This window comes from Schistocerca americana, chromosome 6 (assembly GCF_021461395.2).
Source record: "Schistocerca americana isolate TAMUIC-IGC-003095 chromosome 6, iqSchAmer2.1, whole genome shotgun sequence".
NCBI classification, from domain to species: Eukaryota; Metazoa; Arthropoda; class Insecta; order Orthoptera; family Acrididae; genus Schistocerca; species Schistocerca americana.
In genome coordinates, this window is record NC_060124.1 from 292,853,907 (window position 1) to 292,876,732 (window position 22,826).

A 22,826-nucleotide genomic window follows, 5' to 3' on the forward strand; every position below is an offset into this window, starting at 1 on the left:
AGCAGGATGGTTGACATGGAAATTCATGTGTGTTTATACCAAACAGAAGAGATCTGAAAACAGTGTTGTCAACATACTAATTTTACGCTAAAAATTAAAAGCTAAATACGCTTAATGTTGAAAAATCACTCACATTTTACAAACAAAAAATTTCTCATTTTGATTGCATCCACAAATCACACAATAACCAACTAATATATTATGCAACATTTTTTGATGGGGATTTTAGAGCAAATAATTTGCAAAATCTCATAAAAACGAGATTTTTAAAATTCTTGTTATTATATATTTACGTAATACAGATAGCTGAAGAAGAGAAGACATTGTAGGTAGATAGATGAGTTGTATGTGGTAATATAACAGGAAATTTAGCATTACTTGACCTTCCAAATTCAAAAGAAAATAGTTTTGAACATTAGAAAAATCTAAAATTTGTGCATAAAAATAAAGACTATGAGTGTGTTACTCGTCTAAATTTGAAAGTTCAAAAGCAAAAAATCTTTCAGGTCACTAGTATTTGCGGTTTGTTTGTCACATATTTTTAGTTCAGTACTATATTGTGAGTTATTAACAAAATTCACGTTCTTCATAGGCCTGTATCAATTTAAAGTAAAAAATTGGAATTATTTTATTTCTTAATAAAAATGATGTGGAAGTCTAGTATAAATTTTTTCCAGAGAAATGCATTATGATGAACTGACATGCATTGTACGATTTGAGATGAAATCGCTCAGTTTTCTAATTGCATGTAAGTTAACAGCCACTGTACGCTACAGCTGACGACGTGGGACCTGACCCTGTCGCCAACGCAATACGTAGCTACAGAATCGAATCAAAGAGCATTAATTTATCCATGATAACCGCTGTTGAGCTACGTGGCTATGGATTAAATTACTTTAAGACACACAACAACAGACGCTTCTTATAGAGCTTTCGTTATGCGAAGACGTGTTTCGCTTATCTTCAGTTGATGAGATACATTTACGTGGACATGTCGAAGAGTAATATATTTCTTCCAATCCATACGTGGCATACAGCAAACCAGTGCTTAACAGTATTCGTTAAAAACCAGTCTTGGCTGCAATTTTAGTTTTTTCATTTTTCAACGACGCGTTTCGCCTTATTTAAGCATCTTCAGGTTATGTTTTCTAGATGGACACGAGAGGCACCAAAGTTTGCATAACGCGTTCCCGTTCACAGGAGCGAGTAACAGAGTAAGATGGGGGCAGTAGTTGGGCATTATGCTTGCTACCTGAGCCCCCATCTTACTCTGCTACTCGCTCCTGTGAACGGGAACGCGTTATGCAGACTTTGGTGCCTCTCGCGTCCATCTAGAAAAGACAACCTGAAGATGCCTAAATAAGGCGAAACGCGTCTTTTCAACGAATACTAGTAATACATCTGCAAGACCGTGCTGTGAAGTAATGCCTCAGAATTTTGTATGTGAAAACTCTTATAGATTTTTAAATGAGAAAAAAATTATAAACATTGTCAATCTTTATTCTTCACGTCTACATATTTGTTTCTCAATGTTGACACCCGTAGAATGATTGATTTTTGACGGAGCCACAATCTCATCTCTGATTCCACCGCTTCGTCACTATCAAAGCGATGTCCTCGAAGGTGTTCTTTGAGTTCTAGAAGCAGGTAAAAATCGGATGGGGCCAAGTCGGGGCTGCATCGAGTATGAGCGAAGACAGTGAACCCAGGGCATCGATTGTTGCAGGTGACCCAGCGCTCGTGTGTGTGGTCTGGCGTTGTTATCCAGAAGCAGAGCGACTGTTTACATGGACGAACTCTTGGAATTCGTGTTTCCAGTTTCATGAGAGTCTTGCAGTACCTTGCAGTGTTCATGGTGGTGCCTTTAGACACGGATTCCAAATGCACCACCCGTTGAACATCCCAGAATCCTGTGGGCATGAGTTTGCCCGCTGACAGCATGGTCCTGGACTTATTTGTCGCAGGTGGTGCTTTGCGGCGGACGCTGTCTTACTTTCAGGGTCGATATGGTGAACCCAGCTTTTCTCAACTGTCACTATGTTGTTAGGGAACTCGTCATCCTCGCGCTCAAAAACCAAAAGAAATTGTTGACAAGTCCAATCTCCTCTGTTTCATGTCAAGAGTGAGCATTCGAGGCACCCACCGCGCACACAGTTTTGTGTACCGCAGTTCTGCAGTGATGGCCCCTATGCTCTCTCACGATGCGCCACACTTACCTGAGAGCTGTTTCTCTGTTACCACACAATTTTCTCTGGTGAGTTCATCAACTAGTTTCCGATGAGTCTCGTCGGTTGTCGCACGCAGTCGTCCACTCCGAGGTCTGTCACGCACGTTGATGTTACCAGCACTGTTTCCTTCATTACGAGCAGGAACAACGCAACTTCGCACATTAATGATGTTGATACAATCATTATTGTACACAGCATACATTCTTCTATGGAAATGAAAATGAACGTTTGGCGTCATTGGCCGGGAGGCCCCTGACGGGTCAGGTTCGGCCGCCTTGGTGCAAGTCTCATTACATTCGACGCCACATTGGGCGACCTGCGCGCCGGATGGAGATGAAATAATGATGAAGACGACACAACACCCAGTCCCTGAGCGGAGAAAATGCCCGACTCAGCCGGGAGTCGAACCCGGGCCCCTTAGGACGGCAGTCCATCACGTTGACCATTCAGCTATCGGGGCGGACATTCTTCTATGAATTTAGTTGGAGCCACGTTTTCTGATGTTAGAAACACGACTGTAGCACGCTGTTTCTCATGCACCTACATAGTTACGCTGTATACGGTCATGTTACACGCTAGTATTCGGAAAAATGGAAATGAGCGTACGGCATTGTGGGCCGGGAGTCCCCCATTCGGGGACGTTCGGCCGCCGAGGGCAGTACTTATTGCATTCGACGCCACATTGGACGACTTGCTCGTCGGAGATAGGGATGACATGATGATGACAACACAACACCCAGTCCCTGAGCGGAGAAAAATTCCTGCCCCAGCCTGGAATCGAACCCGGGCCCCTTGGCGCGGCATTCTGCTGCGCTGGCTACTCAGTTAACGAGGGTGGACGCCACTATTCAGACCTTCTAGCGGAAGAGGGTTTTAACTTGCGTCGGCGAAGCGGGGATGACGACTATGTAATATGCATGGCATGTAACATCTCAACCGATATTAAGAGCATAGAAAAAAATTCGAAGACATTACTTCCCAGCACGCCCTTGTAAAAGAGAAATTAAATACGAAAACTTTAATCTCACGAAGACAGTTTATTAAATAAATGCAAATAAAACGATTAGTATGGAAAGAGAAGGATAATTTCAAGCAGTTTTGTGTAGCAGCCAAGAGTGCCCGTTGCTTTACACCAGAATAAATTTTTATTACTTACAAATTTACGTTATGATGAATAAAGGGCGCCCATTCTGAATCAGTGCCCTAGGAATATAACTGAGTATTCGCGGTCGATCTTTGACTCATGGAAAGAACAGAGGCTTGAATAGAACCTTATCACTGTTCCACATATATATTTATGTTTAGTTGATAGTTAGATGCATTTACTTTTATTCTGTAACTTGTAACTCCTGTTTTACTGATTATATGCTTTGGACTTCACTGATTCACTAGTGAAGTACAGCTGTCACCGTTTGGTTGACTTACGCGTTTGTTTGTCTATAACTTACAATTTTCTTATACATTCCGAAATCAGTTGCGGTTATAGACATATGAAGTAGCCCATATAAAGACGTGATATGCGTTTCTGTATAATGAAAATGGACCACGTCACATTGCTTGCTTAATAATACAACGTGTCTAGTGTAATGAGACATGAAAAGTTGTTTTACATGTATATCTTTTCACATTGATGTTCCATTAGGACTTAACATAAATTGTTACCTACGTACTAGCTAACTCTGTTTGTTAATTTAGGATGTCATTTGCATAAACGTCTCTTTGTAGGTTGTGGGCCACAAAAAGCTGAATAAACAGTCAAACGCTTTATGAAATTATTTTTAAGAAAAAAATTCGATCTGAGAAGCATCTGCCGCGCCTCTGAATGATACAAAAAATTATGTGCAGCAAATGAGGTGCCAAATGAGAATATTAAGTTCAGAGTTTAACTTAGAATTTTAAAGAGTACTAGAGGATAATTGTTGTACATGATTTCGAGCATCTCAAATCTATTTATTTCTTACTTTTAGACATATCAATTCATAAAATATTGCGATCTTTTTTTCAAGTTTTTTTTTTATTTTTATCATTCAGAAAGCATGAAATGTAATATAAATCTCGATCTCCTTAAATACCCTGATTAATTTCAAGTAATTAAATAATTTTTAGAAAATAGAACTCACACTAATCAGTTTGATACGTGATTAGTCTATTTCGCACACTTAGTCTGGCTGTAAAAATTTGTATAAAATCCAGTGTGTCATTTCTGGGGAGTCTTGTTTCACTTCGAGCAAAGATTTGGTGACAGTTAAATATCACCCCAATGTAACTTCTTATGTGTAAAATAGCTACTAGAGCTTAAGGAGACGAACCTTTGGACACTTCGTTATTCACTGCTAGCAGCAACTGTTCGTGAAATGTTTCAATTTTCCCTCAAATCACTAATTATGTCTTTCTTAATTACCGTGATTACTTCCAGGCATTTAAATCTTGTTTGCAAACAAGATCTCACGCCTCTCAAATTGATAACCTATTTGCCCATCTGTCACTCTTCGTTTGGCTACGAAAATTCGGACAACATTTTCCCTCACATTACTAATTAAGTTTGCTTAATTACCCTTATTACTTTCAAGCAATTTCTGGAGAGTTTTGTTTCGCTCTGCTCAAACCCTAGACCAGAGAAGTGTCTGGCTCTAGAATTTGCTCAAGTAATGAGATTGAACGGGTAATTAAAAATTAAATACCTAAAGGCTTGTATTAATTGTAACGTGTGGAGTTGTAAAACTGTGACAGGGTGGCTCTCTGTCTCTCTACTTTGCCCTCCCCCCCCCCCCCCCCCCCACCACCACATTCACCCACCTCTCTCTTCGCTCTCCTTATGTCCAACTACTACAGCTTTAATTCACCTGTAAGTGCTAATTTAATGAATTCATTGTTTTTATTCTTAAATTTAGAGGGAGATTATTGTTTTGCACATTGCGTTGCTCAGAAGGAAAAATATAGATGTGCGTGTTTGGTGGATAGTTGCTGGCGGCTTTTTGAGTACGCTAGAGCTCTCTTCAGACCCTTAGTAAGAGACAGCATTACATCACCGAAGCCTTTTGTTGTACATAGCACGGGCAAAGTCATCAGCATACGCAAATTCTTGTTCTTCGTGGCAGCTAAGCATGGGATATCAATATTAAACAGTGAGGAAACAAGCGCAGATACTCAAGGAAAAAGCTGTTCTAAGATAATACATTTTTTAGATCTCATTATTCTGCACGGGCATGTTCGAGACTGTGATGACGAAGTGAAGAACATAGTAAATGATGGATATAATAGAACTAAAATTAACCAAGAAATAGTGATTCCACACACAGGGAAAAAAAGGAACAGTTCCATATGCTCATGTAGCTCAACGTCCAGTGGGTACTTAGATAATGCCTAACATGTCATTATTTGGTAGTTGTGCTACTTTTGTTCCAGTTATACGTGATACAGTATTTGTTCTGACAGATTTCGTACTTCAATCATACATCTAATAAAGATATATCTCTCCATCATCATTCCCATGTTTATCATTACGTCCAATAAACACTAAAAATGCCTCTATGCCCTCGACAACCTTCCAATACTTTCACATCAACGTTATTTCTCTGTCGAGGCAAACCCCATTTCAATTTTAGTTATTGCTGTATCATACTTGCACACTTCAGCTGGAGGGTTTAGAGTACTACACACGTGTAGGACATTAAATTGACTGATTCTGCCCGGCTAGCACCATTTAACATTGACTATCTCATAAAGATAATTTTTATACCTAGCCTACATTCTCATGAAATAGACAGTTCGAACACTTCACCTACAAACTAAATACACCAGCACTGTTTAACATCTCTTTGTATAGAAATTGTTTGGTGTTAATGCTCATATATATCATTATTCTTGTTTATCACTTTTTTGAAGGCAAAGTCATCTGATAATGTTTGGATGTTTTCATACAAGGGAGAATTCAGGCACATTACAATACACAGACTATTTTCCTTTACCCTACCAGCTTAACCCATGGATCCTGCTGTACCTTTTGCACTTTGAACCGTGCTTGATGTAAATAATTATTTTTTTTATAGGATCAAAGCAAATAACACTCTCAATGGTGACCGCAAAACGCTATTTTCCGTTGATACGTGGAATATTTGTACTTTACACTATCACAGTTGTTGAAAATCCTTATGGCAATAAAAAGTAAACCCATCAGTTTTTTACTATGTTGGAATTATTTTACGGGAGGTATCAGGTTCCGGTTTATCGATACCTGTTTTTCAATTCAGTCTATTTTCACGTTTCTTAAAAGTTTACCATGAAACATAGACAATGTACACATGTTTCCAGTTGCGTGTCGATTGTTCAGACCTTGGCGTAAACGTATCAGAACTTTATATTCACATTCGTTTATCTATAATAGATAATTACACTCATTCCAACCGCGAAATTATCTCTGTCTTTTCTGTTAGTAACATTTGCCGCGTTCAGGAGTACTTCGACGTCCTAGTTAGCAAGGTATACTGAAATATTTTTTTGATCCTTTGGAAATCTAAACTGTTCATAATATAATTATCCCATATTAATTATTAATTCCAACTGATTGTTTCCTTTCTTTGTATCATTATTAATTTCATTAATAAATCCCACTATATCATTATGTATAGTGCGATTATTATTATTGATTTCCCTTACAAAACTTTGATTAACTGCTCCATCGATAAAGTTTTCATCTTCGCAGATATTCGTTATCTACATCCATTACAAAATCTGTATCCCATTCTTCACTCACACAGACTCTAGCATTACAATAACTTTGGATATCTTGATACTGATCCTTTATCGTCAAACAAATTCCCTCCTTCAAAATGGCAGTCAATTGAAGTTTGCTTCGCTGGATAATCACTCTGTAACGGAGCGGTAGTAAACATAATTTATTGTTTCCTAAACATTTTGCATTCAAATCGTGCCCTCAGAAGTACACTGAACTAGGCCCCTATTAGTGGATATTAATATGGGATGACTCCACCCTTCGCCTTCTTGACGGTTTCATCTTTGCTGCGGACACTTTCAATGAGGCGTCTGAATGTCTGTGGAGGAATGGCAGCCCATTGTTCCTCAGCAGTCGAAACCAGAGAAGCTAGCAATGTTCGACGCAGGGGTGTGGACCTTAGTCGATGTTCTAACTCATCCCAAAGACACCCATGGCGTTGAGCTCAGGACTGTGAGCATGCCAGTCCATGTCAATGTCTTCAAACCATTGCCTCACGGGTGTTGCTTTATGACTCAGTCCACTGTAATGCTGATACAAACAATTATCGTCTCGGAACTGTTCCTTTCTGTACGCAGTACACGGTGTTGTAAAAGTAGCTCATATCCTTCCACGTTTAGTGTTTTCTTAAGAATAAGAAGGGGATAAACCCTAACGACGCCTCCACGTAGCGTTATTTACATCATCTGGAGAAGTCCTAAATAGAAAGGAACCGTAAAATAAGACAAGGAAGTAACAATCTTAGATAGAAAAAGGTCAGATAAGACAAGGAAGTAACAAACTTAGATAGGAAATTGTCAGATCTTTGACAGCAGTGGTTGAATGCAAGTTATGTAAAATAAGGAAATGACCATTACTTAGAATTACAACATGATGCTGGAGATAATTTGATATTAAATTTGTCCCTCGATTCCTAAAATTTCACTCCAGTCATGTCACACCCCACTATAAACTACTGCAGAGGAGAGCCAAAAGCTGTACACTAACACTTAGGCGACTTGCGCGTCGAAATACTACAATAGAAAACATAAACTCGACACTGTTTGAGAGTCTAAATAGCGTACTGTCGGAAACTACTAAAAATGTTAGAATTCATTAAAAACTAAAGGGAGAGGGAGACATAAAAGGTGACGCACAAACAGGGAAACGGACCATGTTATCATCTGAGAACTAACACCGATTTATGTTTCAGTTCAACTTGAGTTTAGGAGTATGGCTAGGAGATTGCATTAAGTCCTGGCAAATCACTACTTCTGCTAGAACATTAAGAATATTGTCTTTGCAACACGGAGACCCGAAAGGGTCACCCTTCATTTTTTTCACTAATCTGAAACTCACCCCTTACCCCTTTATTCCTGGGAAGGAAATATGCCGGAATAATAGAGTTAAAAGTTGTTTGCCAGCTATGCCGTTAAAAAAAGGGCACCGTTCCATTAAAAATAAAAAAAAAGCATTTGCCTCAGTATCACGGTTCATACAATACTTTCAAGGATTAAACGGACAACAACATTAATTTGCCATCGGTGTACTAACATTTTGCGGTGGCCCGGTGTAATGTTAAGCTCTCCCTATACAGCTTAAGCGTTTTCGTGGACTTACTTGTTGAAGAGTGCTGGTTTTGCTTTCTTGCAGCGCCGATGTCTTCTGCTAGCACCGGACCCTTCTCCGAAGATTTCACTGTTAGGGAGGGGAAATTTTCACTCTCTCGCTCTCTCTCTTCTTATTTAAAAAATACGCTGCTCTTGGAATATCATTCAATGCACCAGAACATATTTATTTCCACTTTGTACAAAAAAACCACACATTACCGGGCACCCAGAATCAGTTAATAACACATTTCTGAACACAATTAATACATAAGCTTTTATCGTGGCTGACTATCCACGTCCAGTCCACGTACTCTCAACAGCAGTTCAACGTCTAATAAACAGTCAATATTTCGAGTCTCTACATTTGTTTTTCAACAATACAAAGCTACATTACTCTTTGCAGCCGGCCACGGAGCTTCCGGGCCGTATTTGATTATTCTTGGCAGGTCGCGCTGAACACTTGCCAGCGCCGACGAATTATCTCCCTTCCAGTTTCGCCTGCACAAACAATAAATGGGTGCAATATCCCATGCTCATTCTTACGCCCTGCTTTAAAATAACGCGTGTTCGAAACGGCTGGAACACAAGTGTCTCCAGATTTCCGTAAAATTCTGGGGCACTACAATTTGTATAAAACCTCGTCTGATTCCTTGAACCGTTCATGACATAAAAGTGGTGTTACGTCTTGTGCGACTCACCGTGTATACTTTCATTGAAGTATACAAGCGTTTCTTTGTCACACGATACGGCGAGTAGCTGCCACCTACCGCATCCACGTTGCTTGAATACTATATTGTCCTTCTATAGAAGAATTCCAAGGTATAGGAATATAGCAACGTTGCTTAGGTTAATCTTTAGCTTTGGATGTTCCAGTGTCTTTATCTTGGCTGTAGTCTTTGCATCACTGTCGCTCCATTTTCTTCCCGCAGGTGAGTAGTTTCCTACCTGACCTCTAGAGAAATTCTACTTGCACTATGACCATGGCAGCGTCGAACATGTAGACTCAGTGCACGTGTCTATGGCGAAACATGCTGTATGCTAATACTAGGACAGGCGGGTCGGTTACGCACATGAAACAGACAGTAGAATTTTAACGTAAATAAGACATATTCGACAATACGAATAAAAGCGGAAGCAGCCCTTCCGTTATGGGAGTCACTAATCCATAACGTCGTACTATCAGCGGAAATAGCAGTTTAACACAAGGGAAGATATTTGAACAAACAAGGTATTAAAGAGAAAGAGAGTCGGCCGGAGTGGCCGAGCGGTTCTAGGCGCTGCAGTCTGGAACCGCGCGACCGCTACGGTCGCAGGTTAGAGTCCTGCCTCGGGCATGGATGTGTGTGATGTCCTTAGGTTGGTTAGGTTTAAGGAGTTCTAAGTTCTAGGAGACTGATGACCTCAGAAGTTAAGTCCCATAGTGCTCAGAGCCATTTGAGCCTAAGAGACAAAGAAGTTTGTTTACTCCAGCCCATAGTATGTTATAAACGGAATTTCAAGACAGCAGTAGGCCAATTAACTACCATACTGGCTTAAGAAAGAAAGAAAATCGTTCGAATTTCAAATCAACTGAAGGAAAAACTGTAGAGAGAGAAACAATGGAAGTTGTCAACTAGCCATGGGAGTTCTAGCGCTTACCAAAGCAGCCACAGCACGTACAGGAGATGCACTTTAAGAAAACCGTTGACATTCAAAACAGCTTCCACTCGTCTCGTAATGGATGAAAACAGGTTCGGTATGATTCTCAGGGAAATCTTATACAATCCTTCCTACAAAATAATGGCATATTTAGGCAACGCGACGGAGGTGAATATCAATCGCGCGCAGCCTTATCTCCAAAACGGACTACAAAGGCTCAATAATATTGACGTCTGGTGACTGTGGTGGTCATGAGAGATGTGAAAATTAGTCCTCGTGCTCGCAAAACCAGTCCCAGACGATGTGAGCTGTGTGAGCAGGAGCCCTGTCGTCTTGGAACACAGCATCGCCATTGAGGAGCAAAGACTGTATCATCAGGTGGATCTGATCAGCCAAAATATTCGTATAACCCCTGGCAGTAATGTGACCTTGCTGAGTAACCACAGTGTCCATGGAATGCTACGATATGGTTGCCCAAATCACGAAGATCCCATGTCACGTTTCACTCTTCAAACACAAACTCGGTCAGAAGTTGCAACAAGACTCATCTGACCAAATGACTTTCTTCCATTGTGCCACAGTCCAGGTTTTATAGCTTCTGAATCGCGTTTTCTGTTACGGGCATTTCCGTCACTGCTGTGTGGTTTTGGAGTTCCGCTTCTAGAGCTCCCGTCGTGTTGTCTTGGTGCTGACAGTATTCACGAGCGCGACATTCAGATCCACAGTGAGTTTTTCAACTGTCATCACCTTATTTCTTTATCGAAATCCTCTTTAATGACCGTCTGTCACGATCGCTGAACAGACATTTCCGTCCGCGTTGTGACTTAGCGGATGTTTTTCACCTTACCCTGCATGCGGTATATATCTTCAATATGATGGCTCGCAAAACAACAATCACTTACGCTACCTTGGTTGCGGAAGCACCCACCATACGAGAACCAACAATTTGTCAACGTTGGACTCTGCTAGACTGACTCCAAGGTAACGGAGGTCAGAGCAAGCTGGTATCATGGCGGCAGTCTGCTTCGCCAATGTACATGTTAACAAAGAACAAATCAGCCACGGTAAAGGAAAGCAAATGAATCCGAAGAATGAGATGAATGGAGTGAGAGAGCCGTTTGAGTGAGGAGGTGAGGAGGAAAGCAGTGTCTTCAACAGTTTTGGAACCCAGACAGTGTATCTCAATGGCTTGTACTCTAGGATGTACAAATTATAGAAACTGTTTCTAGGTACTCAGTAGTTTTCATGATATTCAGTCGGAGCTAAATTGACTGAGGCGAACATTTCATCACCGGGTACGTCGCTGCAGGTCCTGAAAATCATGATTTCATGAGCACGGAGCAAAGACCAAGGTATGTCCTTCTTCATGTCCCTCGCCTCTGACCAAAATCATTAGCAATGTTGACCATAACTGCCCTTGGTGCACTTCAGACGAAAAACTGTTGGACCGATAGCAGCATTAAAAACTTTACTAGGTCGATTGTTTTGTGTGAATAGAGTGCAATAGTTGTTAGGTCATCCTGTATGAATAGGAAATCTTGTTTAGCTAAGTTGAGGTTTGAACGCTATTTGAAGTCAGAATAATTTCACCTCAGGTAACGATTTCAGTGTATGGAACTCAACTCTACCATACAAGTTAGAACGTAACTAGAAATACACTCCTGGAAATTGAAATAAGAACACCGTGAATTCATTGTCCCAGGAAGGGGAAACTTTATTGACACATTCCTGGGGTCAGATACATCACATGATCACACTGACAGAACCACAGGCACATAGACACAGGCAACAGAGCATGCACAATGTCGGCACTAGTACAGTGTATATCCACCTTTCGCAGCAATGCAGGCTACTATTCTCCCATGGAGACGATAGTAGAGATGCTGGATGTAGTCCTGTGGAACGGCTTGCCATGCCATTTCCACCTGGCGCCTCAGTTGGACCAGCGTTCGTGCTGGACGTGCAGACCGCGTGAGACGACGCTTCATCCATTCCCAAACATGCTCAATGGGGGACAGATCCGGAGATCTTGCTGGCCAGGGTAGTTGACTTACACCTTCTAGAGCACGTTGGGTGGCACGGGATACATGCGGACGTGCATTGTCCTGTTGGAACAGCAAGTTCCCTTGCTGGTCTAGGAATGGTAGAACGATGGGTTCGATGACGGTTTGGATGTACCGTGCACTATTCAGTGTCCCCTCGACGATCACCAGTGGTGTACGGCCAGTGTAGGAGATCGCTCCCCACACCATGATGCCGGGTGTTGGCCCTGTGTGCCTCGGTCGTATGCAGTCCTGATTGTGGCGCTCACCTGCACGGCGCCAAACACGCATACGACCATCATTGGCACCAAGCCAGAAGCGACTCTCATCGCTGAAGACGACACGTCTCCATTCGTCCCTCCATTCACGCCTGTCGCGACACCACCGGAGGCGGGCTGCACGATGTTGGGGCGTGAGCGGAAGACGGCCTAACGGTGTGCGGGACCGTAGCCCAGCTTCATGGAGACGGTTGCGAATGGTCCTCGCCGATACCCCAGGAGCAACAGTGTCCCTAATTTGCTGGGAAGTGGCGGTGCGGTCCCCTACGGCACTGCGTAGGATCCTACGGTCTTGGCGTGCATCCGAGCGTCGCTGCGGTCCGGTCCCAGGTCGACGGGAACGTGCACCTTCCGCCGACCACTGACGACAACATCGATGTACTGTGGAGACCTCACGCCCCACGTGGTGAGCAATTCGGCGGTACGTCCACCCGGCCTCCCGCATGCCCACTATACGCCCTCGCTCAAAGTCCGTCAACTGCACATACGGTTCACGTCCACGCTGTCGCGGCATGCTACCAGTGTTAAAGACTGCGATGGAGCTCCGTATGCCACGGCAAACTGGCTGACACTGACGGCGGCGGTGCACAAATGCTGCGCAGCTAGCGCCATTCGACGGCCAACACCGCGGTTCCTGGTGTGTCCGCTGTGCCGTGCGTGTGATCATTGCTTGTACAACCCTCTCGCAGAGTCCGGAGCAAGTATGGTGTGTCTGGCACACCGGTGTCAATGTGTTCTTTTTTCCATTTCCAGGAGTGTAGTTTTTAGTATCCTGTTCCTAGGCAATGTATAATGATATAGAAACACGTTTTTTACTATGTCTTGTTCCTAAGGAATGTGTAATGGTATTGAAAATATGAAGCCAGTTGCAATTAGTTCGTTATTTTCATTACATCACGTGTACATTGTTCTCTGTTTTACTCGGTTTGGCGTGTACGTAACTGTGGGTCAGTATTTCTTTGGTGTTCATCTTTCAGTCATGGACTGTGCGGCTGGTCCCGGCGGAGGTTAGAGTCCTCCCTCGGGCATGGACGTGTGTGTTTCAAAAATGGTTCAAATGGCTCTGAGCACTATGGGACTCAACTGCTGAGGTCATTAGTCCCCTAGAACTTAGAACTAGTTAAACCTAACTAACCTAAGGACATCACAAACATCCATGCCCGAGGCAGGATTCGAACCTGCGACCGTAGCGGTCTTGCGGTTCCAGACTGCAGCGCCTTTAACCGCACGGCCACTTCGGCCGGCGTGTGTGTTTGTCCTTGGGATAATTTAGGTTAAGTAGTGTGTATGCTTAGGGACTGATGACCTTAGCAGTTAAGTCCCATAAGATTTCACACACATTTGAACTTTTTTTTTTTCATTTTTCATAAAGAGGTTGATTCACTTGACTCTGTGATACGACAGAGAAGACGTTAAGTAGAATACAGACTAACGTTACAGAAAGAAATATTTCATTTTGTTAGTCAATCAAGAGATCAATGTACATGTGACCTAATGAGCTGCTACATTTTAATCTAGCGATACTGACTCGGTAACGGGAGTCTACCCTTGTCCGTGCAACACAATCTTCTACAGTCTCTTGTTATTTTCGTTTCAGATAAGAATGACTTTCGGCTTGGTGTCGCCAAGAAAATATGCGCAGATATTACTTTCAAGCAGTGCGACGACGACGATGAAGCAAAATTCGTGCAGGAGGTAAGGTGTGGCATGGGTGGAGCTCCACATGTCACCATCGACTGCTCTGGCTTCGAGAGCACGATTAGGAGGGGCATACTGGTACGTCGAAAGTAGTCGCGACTACAAACTCACTCAGGCTCTTCGTGATCTGCTTGACGTTCACTGATTGAAAACATGTCCACAGGTTACACGTTACGGTGGAAAGTATGTTCTTGTAGGCATATCTACCGACTGCAGTTGTATGCCGATCGTTCCAGTGTGTCACGAAGTCGATGTGATGGGCTGTCTCCGCTACCGTAACTGGTAAGTGTTCTCGTTTCGCTACTGTCAATGTTTATCTAGTAATATGAATAGTGACATGTCAGTCAATGTAATAGGGCACGGGCGGGCAATCGGATCCGTCTCGCGATTTGTTTGAGTCCAGTCTGCCGAAAAACCGTGGGGGGGGGGGGGGGGGGGGGGGGAGCAGAGCGAGGCGCTTGCATTGTACTCCGCCTGGGATGTATTTTCACGTGTTTCCGCCGACGCTCGGCCCGCCCCGGGTTTGCAGCACATGGTGCAACCCGTGAAAGTTTTGCTCACCCCAATGCGCAATACCATTTCGCCGCCGATGACTTTGAACAATAAAGAGAAACACGTTTCCACTCCGAGCACGAAGTCATGTGCGTACGTTGAGTGGGGGAATCAGACGCTATCATGAAAGGGAGAAGTATTGTCGCCTCGCCCGCCCGTTTGGCCGTGCGGTCTAACGCACGGCTTTCCCGGCGGGAAGGAGCGCCTGGTCCCCGGCACGAATCCGCCCGGCGGACTTTTCTATTAACCGCTGCTTACACAATTTGTTCAACATGAGCACCGGAAGAGTCGACGAGACGCTTCATCCGTGAAAAGACGAGATCAACAGCTGCTCGCAGCAGCTCGGGTGGAATATGAATATCGTGGTCCTGTGTACTGGTCTTCAGATCAGGTGGAGAACGAACGTGTGCGTGGCAAACGCGTTCCTATAGATATCGCCAGCGCCAAAAGTCACATGGATTCAGATAAGGTGATCTTGCATGCCATGCATCCAGAAAACCTCTTGAGATATGACATTCGTGGATGATTTTATTAAGTAGATCTTTCACTGGGCAAGTGTTACGAGATGTTGGCATTTCGTATGAAAACAGTGGTTTCCACACAGCTGCGCTCTACGAAAGCAGGAATCACGTGCTGTACAAGGTCTCCGCAACATGCAGACGTCATGGTACACCTGATGATCCCTTTGTGTGTATTCTCTTCAAAGAAGAACGGAACGAGAATAAAAGGGATTGCGAATCCACACCACAGAGTCGCACGCGGAGAGTGCTGTGATTCTTCCTACATGACGCGCAGTTTAACAGCCCCCAAGTTCGCCATTCCTGTGTGTTCACTGCAACCTGAAATGTAAAATGTGCCTCGTCATTCCACTCTTGAATCCCTGCCAAAAACCGAAGAGCAATATATTTGGAAAGTTGCTGGAGATCATGAGGTTCCAGCTGTCGCACCGTCTGGATCTTCTATAGCAACCTGTGTAAACTAGACCGCAAAACTTCCCGTACTCTTGACCAGAGAACGGACACTGCACGAGCACTAGCACTATCACTATCTTACGTTGGACGTAAGTCAGAGGCTGCATTTTAATAATAACTGCTACACCTAAGGGCTATTTTGTTCGGTATTTTTCCGTCTCGGTTATAGTTTTCAGTTATAACAGAGTAAAATTACGAAATATCAATTAGCCACAGCACCAGTGCTAAAATGTTTCGTTTTTAAATTTTTTTTTTAAAAAAAGGGAATGATTTTTATTCGTAAAATTTGCATTGGTTTGAAATATTACTATAGAAAATGGGTAAAGCGATCAGTGCTTTCTTTAATAACAGTGCTGGCAGAAACGAACAAGAAACAGGTGGCATAAGAATTTGTGCAGCATTGCTGAGATAATTATGTTCCTATTGCCGTTAGTCGTGGCTTAAGGTATGCGTGTAAGTGCAGTGTCCAAGACTTGCTCCCACCTGGTTTACACTGCAGTTTCCCGCTGTCGTCGCCGGACATCCGTTGTACTGCAGAATGGCACCAGCCCTTGGCTGGAAATATCTTATTTATGAAGTGTGATAGCAATGAATTATAATGATTCATTCGGTTTAAAAGATTAAAGATTTATCTACCATTTCTATGAAATAATATAAGGGGAAGGAAATTATGGTAACAATAATAAATTAGTCTTAACGACTATTCATTCATAGCACACAATAAAAACAGAAAGTAGCTGAAATGCGGCCTGTGTCTACTAAATATGCCTCTATCTGCTTATACCCCTTGAAGATGGACAAATTAACTCGAAACAGTTTTCTTCAACCTCAGTTTTCACCCTTTAGCGTAGACCGTTGTAATCCCCACATAGTAGTATGATCCCCAATTACAACGTGATGTTCAAAAAATTGGAATGAATAGAACTATACTGGTGTATTCACCCACTTTTTTGGATAAAAGCAGCGAACGGTGGATGGACTAGGTTTTCCTCAATTTGCCTTTCTAATTGGATATTTTGATTCCATGCATCTTGAAGCTGAGAGTCGACATTTTTCGGCCTTTGTTAGGTTTCTACGTTTGTTACAGAAAATAGTAGGAATGAAAAATCTAAAATCGGTTATTTGAGAAAGTGGTTATTTGGAGCCGTTTTGACAGTCATACTCAAGTGGCGCGAAAAAAAAGATGTAGCGTAAAACCGGCTGTTTCAGCGATAACCGCCATCCCTAATAACCACCACTAATAAGGCGTGACGCCCCTTCCCGGTCCCTGTCGGTTAGGATCAGTTTAAGCAGTGCTACGCTACTGTGAGTGGTACATCGATCCTTGTACACATTTCAGACAGTCCGCGTCAGTTCTCCAACAAATAGGACAACTTTACTCACGGTGTGGCCATGGACGCGTCCAAGCACGATAACTCATTTCTGGCATTCTGCCACTCTGTATGCTGATCCATCTTATTGCACTTCTATATAATCGACTGGTGTAGAAACACTGCATCGCTGACATAGTTGACATGAAATTTGGAAGGTCACAAGACAGCAAGCAACCAGTTCTACATCATCGACAGCGCCCCGAAGTCACAGTGTGTTCTTGTCAGGTAGATGAATGATATTTTATTCGATGAGCTTCTGTACTACCGTAAGCTATCCCCCCTTTTTCGGAATACTACAGCTGATTTAATTTGAAGACAATCTGATCTACTGAAGGGAGACGACTTACAAATGGATCACGTCCTACAAAAGTAAAGAGGCCATGCACCTACTGCCCGCGATATTCCTCTATTTAAATTCCACGCAAACATAATAACTAGGGATGCAAGGATCCGCTGCAATAAAAGACGATATTCACCGACATTGATTTATTAATTTTCAAATAACAGAAGAGGCTATCTCCTTATTCTCACTGACACTCTAAGACAAAACACAAGGCGCACCACGAAGAAATTATACGAATGGGACGCAAAGCGGCAGATATGATGTACATGTACAGACAAACAAATGGTTACAATTTCAGAAGAATTGGGTGATTCATTCAAGAGAAAAAGCTTCATAAATTAAACAATAGAATAAGGCATTTGTTCGCTTATGGTCTTTACGCAAACAGTTATTTGGCTTGGGATTCATTGACAGAGTTGTTGGATGTACTCCTGAGGCAGATCTTGCCAAAGTCTGTCCAATTGGCACGTTATATCGTCAAAGTACCGATCTGGTTGGAAGGCCATTAACACAATGCTCCAAACGTTCTCCATTGGGGAGAGACCCGGCGACCTTGCTAACCATGGTAGGACTTGGCAACCCTGAAGACAAGTAGCAGGACCAGCTACCGTGTACAGGAAATGTAAGCCCAGGATTGCTTGCCATGAAGGGCAACGAAATGGGGCGAAGAATATAGTCGACGTACCGCTGTACTGTAAGGGTGCTGCATATGACAACAAAACGGGTCCTGCTATGAATAGAAATGACACCCCAGATCATTACTCCTGACTGTCGGGCCATATGGCGCGCAATAGTCACATTGGTATCCATTGCTGTCCGGGCCGACTCCAAACACGTCTTCGCTGGTCATCGAGGCTAAGTTCAAGTGCCTCAACTGAAGACAATTCTACTCCAGTCGATGAGATTGCAGGCCCGACAACCAGAATAGGTGGTCCGAGGCACCATTTCTTTTCATAGCAAAACCCTTTGGTTGTCACTGCGGCACCCTTACAGCACTGCAGTAGGTCGACGATAATCTACACTCCGTTTCGTTGCCCTTCATGGCATGCAATCCTGGGCTTACATTTCAACTAGAGATCCCCACCCGCACCTGGTGACAGTTTCTACTGCTCGTCTTCGTGCTCGTCAAACCCTAGCCGGCCAGTAAGGTCGCCGGACCTCTCCCAAACTGAAAACGTTTGGAAGATTATGGGCAGAGCCCTCCAATCAGTTCGGGACTTTGACGATCTAACGCTCCAATTGGACAGAACTGGCACCATATCCCTAAGGAAGACATCCAACAACTCTATCAATCAATGCTACAGCGAATGACTACCAGAGGAGGATCAAAGCGTTATGGACTTGCCTAATTAGTGAAGCTCTTTCTCTAGAGTGAATCATCCAATTTTTCTAAATTTTTATTCATTTGTTTGTCTGTACATATACATAATGTCTAACAATTTCCGTCCCAGTCTGATAATTCCTACGTGGTGCGTCCTTTTTTGTCTTACAACGCACTTCCTATCTCTCCTTTCATGTGTCCATTACTCTTAACTCTACTCGCCCCCCCCCCCCCCCCCCCCCCTATGTTCTGACAATGAGTGGATAATGACCTTTTTGCCCAAACTATAGATAAAAGATAAACTAGTGCTGCCGTGTTATTCAGAATCTATAGTATAGTTGCGGACAGTGCCTCGACATGCTCCACATGCGGAACAAGGAAAAGAATACGGTTTGCATCGAAAATATTTTCAAGGTAGTAACATGATACAACATACAGTCTAATGTAATGCGTTGTAACATAATACAGGGAACTGCTAACACACTCAGATACCTTTCATATTAGAGATATCCAGCGCTTGCCGCGCCGCGGAAGATATTAGTTATACTACATTTCTGTATGATGCATTTGTTCTGTTCTCATCCACTTTAATTTTCTAGTTATATTATACAACACGAATCCAAACTCCACGGTCAATATTTTGGAGACTGTTCAGGGATATTTTCAGAGCATTCTAGCATGACGGGCATATGACCTCTGGTGGCTCGTTACCGAGTAATTGTGGTCCGTCTGATTTCTTATCCCCACATCCAAACTCTTAACAAGAGTCGACAATATACAGAGAGGAAGAGCATGGCTTCAGACCTGGGAGGTCAACAGTTGAAGCCATATCTGCCGTCAGGCAGCTCCAGGAACACCACTATTAACTAGGGAAACATCTTGTGTTGGTGTTTGCCGATATAGAAAAGGCATTTGATAACGGCATGAGAAGAAAAGTCTGGAAAGCACTAGAAAAGAAGGGAACGGAAAACGAGATAGCACGCGAAGTAGAGGAGATATAGTGTGGAAGTCTGAGTTGTGTGAAAGTAGGAAATGAAAGGACGGATTGGTCCCACCAAATATGTGGTGTGAAAAAGGCAGTGCACTGTCATCTACATTCTTCATTATATGCACCTGAAACATGGGTAATGAAGAAAGAAGATGTAAGCTGATTACAGGCACGTGGGATGAAGTTCCTCAGAAGTAGGAAACTAGTAACAAAGAGTGACGAAGTGAGGTGTGGAAGGGTAGGTGAAACAGTGAAAGAGGAACCCTTGCAGAACAGGATAGGAACATCAAGGCTAAGATGGTATTGGCACTTAAGGAGACTGGAAAAAAGAGGATTCGCAAGATGATGCATTAAAAGGAGAATCGAAAGAAACTTCTAAGAGGAGAGGACCAAGGGGTGGATGAGTGAAAGGTGCGGAGGAGTGTTTTTTTTTAAAAAAAAAAAAGAAAAGAAAAGGAAGAAAAGGTGAGATCTGGAGATATGGACCAGAGTGAACACAGAAAGATCGTGGGAAAACAGGACTACATAGCAAGACTTATGTTCCAAACGGACTCAGCCTGGGGCTGGAAACTGTTCAAGGTAGCCGGCCGGAGTGGCTGAGCGGTTCGAGGCGCTACAGTCTGGAACCGCGCGACCGCTACGGTCGCAGGTTCGAATCCTGTCTCGGGCATGGCTGTGTGTGATGTCCTTAGGTTTGTTATGTTTAAGTAGTTCTAAGTTCTAGGGGACTGATGACCTCAGAAGTTGAGTCCCATAGTGCTCAGAGCCATTTGAACCATTTTGTTCAAGATGATGATGATAATGATCTGTCTTTATATCTCTATTATACTCAAAGTATCTGCACTACAGTACAAATATCTGTGGTATAGTCTGTGTGTCTTGTTTGGAAACTGACTAGTTCCTTTTATTCGCGGTGCTTGTTCACAGTACTCCCTTTTGACAACAGTAATTCCTGATTTACTCTTCGCCTTCAAGGCTGCATTCATTACTGCCCAGTTTTGTGTCGGGTTTGCTTCCCCAGCGGTGTTTACATTATTACTCTGTAACGAGCCACCGGGAACCACGGATCCTTCATACGAAATTGGTAGAAAATATCTTTGAATGACCACTGAAATTTTCTTGGCAATGTTGGGTTCAATCTGTAGAATATCCTCCTAGTATATTTAGTATGAAATTTATGTATAACTTAGTAGTATAAATATTGTAGTAGCTCTGTCCTGGTCTACAGGCACACTGAAACACCTATTGGGTAGAACAAATGGAAACGAATGAATGATGCTAAATATTAACTCTAAACTACTCAATGTACGAAAAAGAACCGAAATTGTTGACTTTTCAGGCGGATGTTAATGTTTTTTCTGGGAGAGCACACAACCCAAACTTTGGCACAGTCGTCTCGGGGCTTAAAATCTGTAAGGCAGGCGGCACAGATTTCGTCATTCTAATAGGTTAGGACCTGTAACCCCGGAAGATAAAGGGAAACGTTAAAAATTGGTACATATATTCCTGAATTTATTCTCCATTTTAGGAAAGTTACAGATAAATTGTTACAACGTACTGTAGCTAGTAGTTATAGTTAGTTAACACTGCGAAAGCAAAAATACGAAGAAAGTGTTTGTAATCTCGTCCCCATTGAAATTCTCAAGAGTAAAATTAATTTAATTGTATTTCTGCACACGACATTGCCAAACATTGTAACTATTATACATCACTTGAACACCATGAAGGAACAACGCTTATACTGTTTTTTTCGCCTTCTAACATACTTCGTGTATGAATTTGTGTCTGTGTAGATGCAGGGCATGTTTCGTGATATGAAACGAAGCATTTCATGAAACGACTACATTTCTCTCGGTGTGCTTTTTCACAACTGAAAAAAGGAAAATAATCTTTGTAAATAACAAATACTATAAAATTTTAATAGTAGTTCCAAATATCGTTCCTGGGACATAAATAAGAATTACAAGGGGGACGAAATTACGAACCTTCCACGATTTAATACAATGGCAGCTGCAGTAACATACGCCAGGCCCTTGACTACAGCGATTACACACCAGCAAATACAGCGCACGGTCTAAATACAACACAATATTTGAACGCGAATCAGTGCTCACACTATGAACAGCAGACTGTTAATCTGAACGCTGCACCAACTCACATCAGCGTAGAAAAATAATGTCCTCGTATACAAAGGCAGGCATTCATACGCAGCTAAACATTAGTTATCCACTGTGGAAACTGCAAATTCCTAGGGGGACGAAAGTACGAGCATGGAAGGATTTAACCTTGTATCAACAGCGACTGTCATTCTGCAAGAACTGTACCTGCTCGGCACGTTGCCTGTGTTATATTAGACATTTTCTTTCAGCTATCCCATAGCGCTGAGCCTGGTGGCTACCGGAAGAGTCGACCCGAAGCCAATCATAACGCACTGCTTCAAGTTAGAGGAGTCAGTGAAGGCATTCGAGACGGCAGTCTGTGGAACAGGCAATCCGATAAAAATTCTGATTCATGCCAACAAAATTTGCTAACGTACGTATGGTCCCAGTTGTGGTTACTGGTATTGTGCCTGACTTACATGTCCAAATTTAATAGTGTTAAACTCAAATCAAAAATAAATAAGAAAGCAGTGTGTATAGTGCTGTTCGATCACGTGTTATTATTTAACTAACGATAATTTATTTATAAATACTTTCATATTTTGCTGCTTTTCCTACAACGTATGCAATAGGAAGGACACTTGTAAATTTTGTGTGTTTGTCGCTATGTTCTAAACTGGATTGGTTTCCTATTCTTGACTTCCATCGGTTTTTATTGTGATCCTGAACAAACCAAGTTGTGTAATTACTGTCAAAGGAACGATATCTGTACTGCATTTAATCTAAATTGAATCTGATAATAACACTGAAATGCATATCTCAACTGCGACTGATTTAACTGTGTCCCGACTGTAATGTGAAACTGTCCTTAACAAATTTTCATGGCTTCCCTGTAGCAACAATAAGTCAGTACTGCTCCAAAAGTAGTGAAAATAAAAATGCAGCGTAGCAGCAAACAAGCTAAAGGAAAGAAA

General features: G+C 42.5%; 1 protein-coding gene across 1 annotated transcript in view; it reads left to right on the plus strand.

Moving 5' to 3' along the window:
- The window catches only part of LOC124620101 (sorbitol dehydrogenase-like), an 81,138-nt gene extending 58,854 nt beyond the window's left edge, over nucleotides 1-22,284 (plus strand). The window contains exons 6-8 of the mRNA XM_047146769.1: nucleotides 14,105-14,283; nucleotides 14,369-14,487; nucleotides 22,122-22,284. Of these exons, the coding sequence (XP_047002725.1) occupies nucleotides 14,105-14,283; nucleotides 14,369-14,487; nucleotides 22,122-22,284 (461 nt within the window). The remainder of the gene's footprint in view (nucleotides 1-14,104; nucleotides 14,284-14,368; nucleotides 14,488-22,121) is intronic.
- Nucleotides 22,285-22,826: the final 542 nt, after the last annotated feature.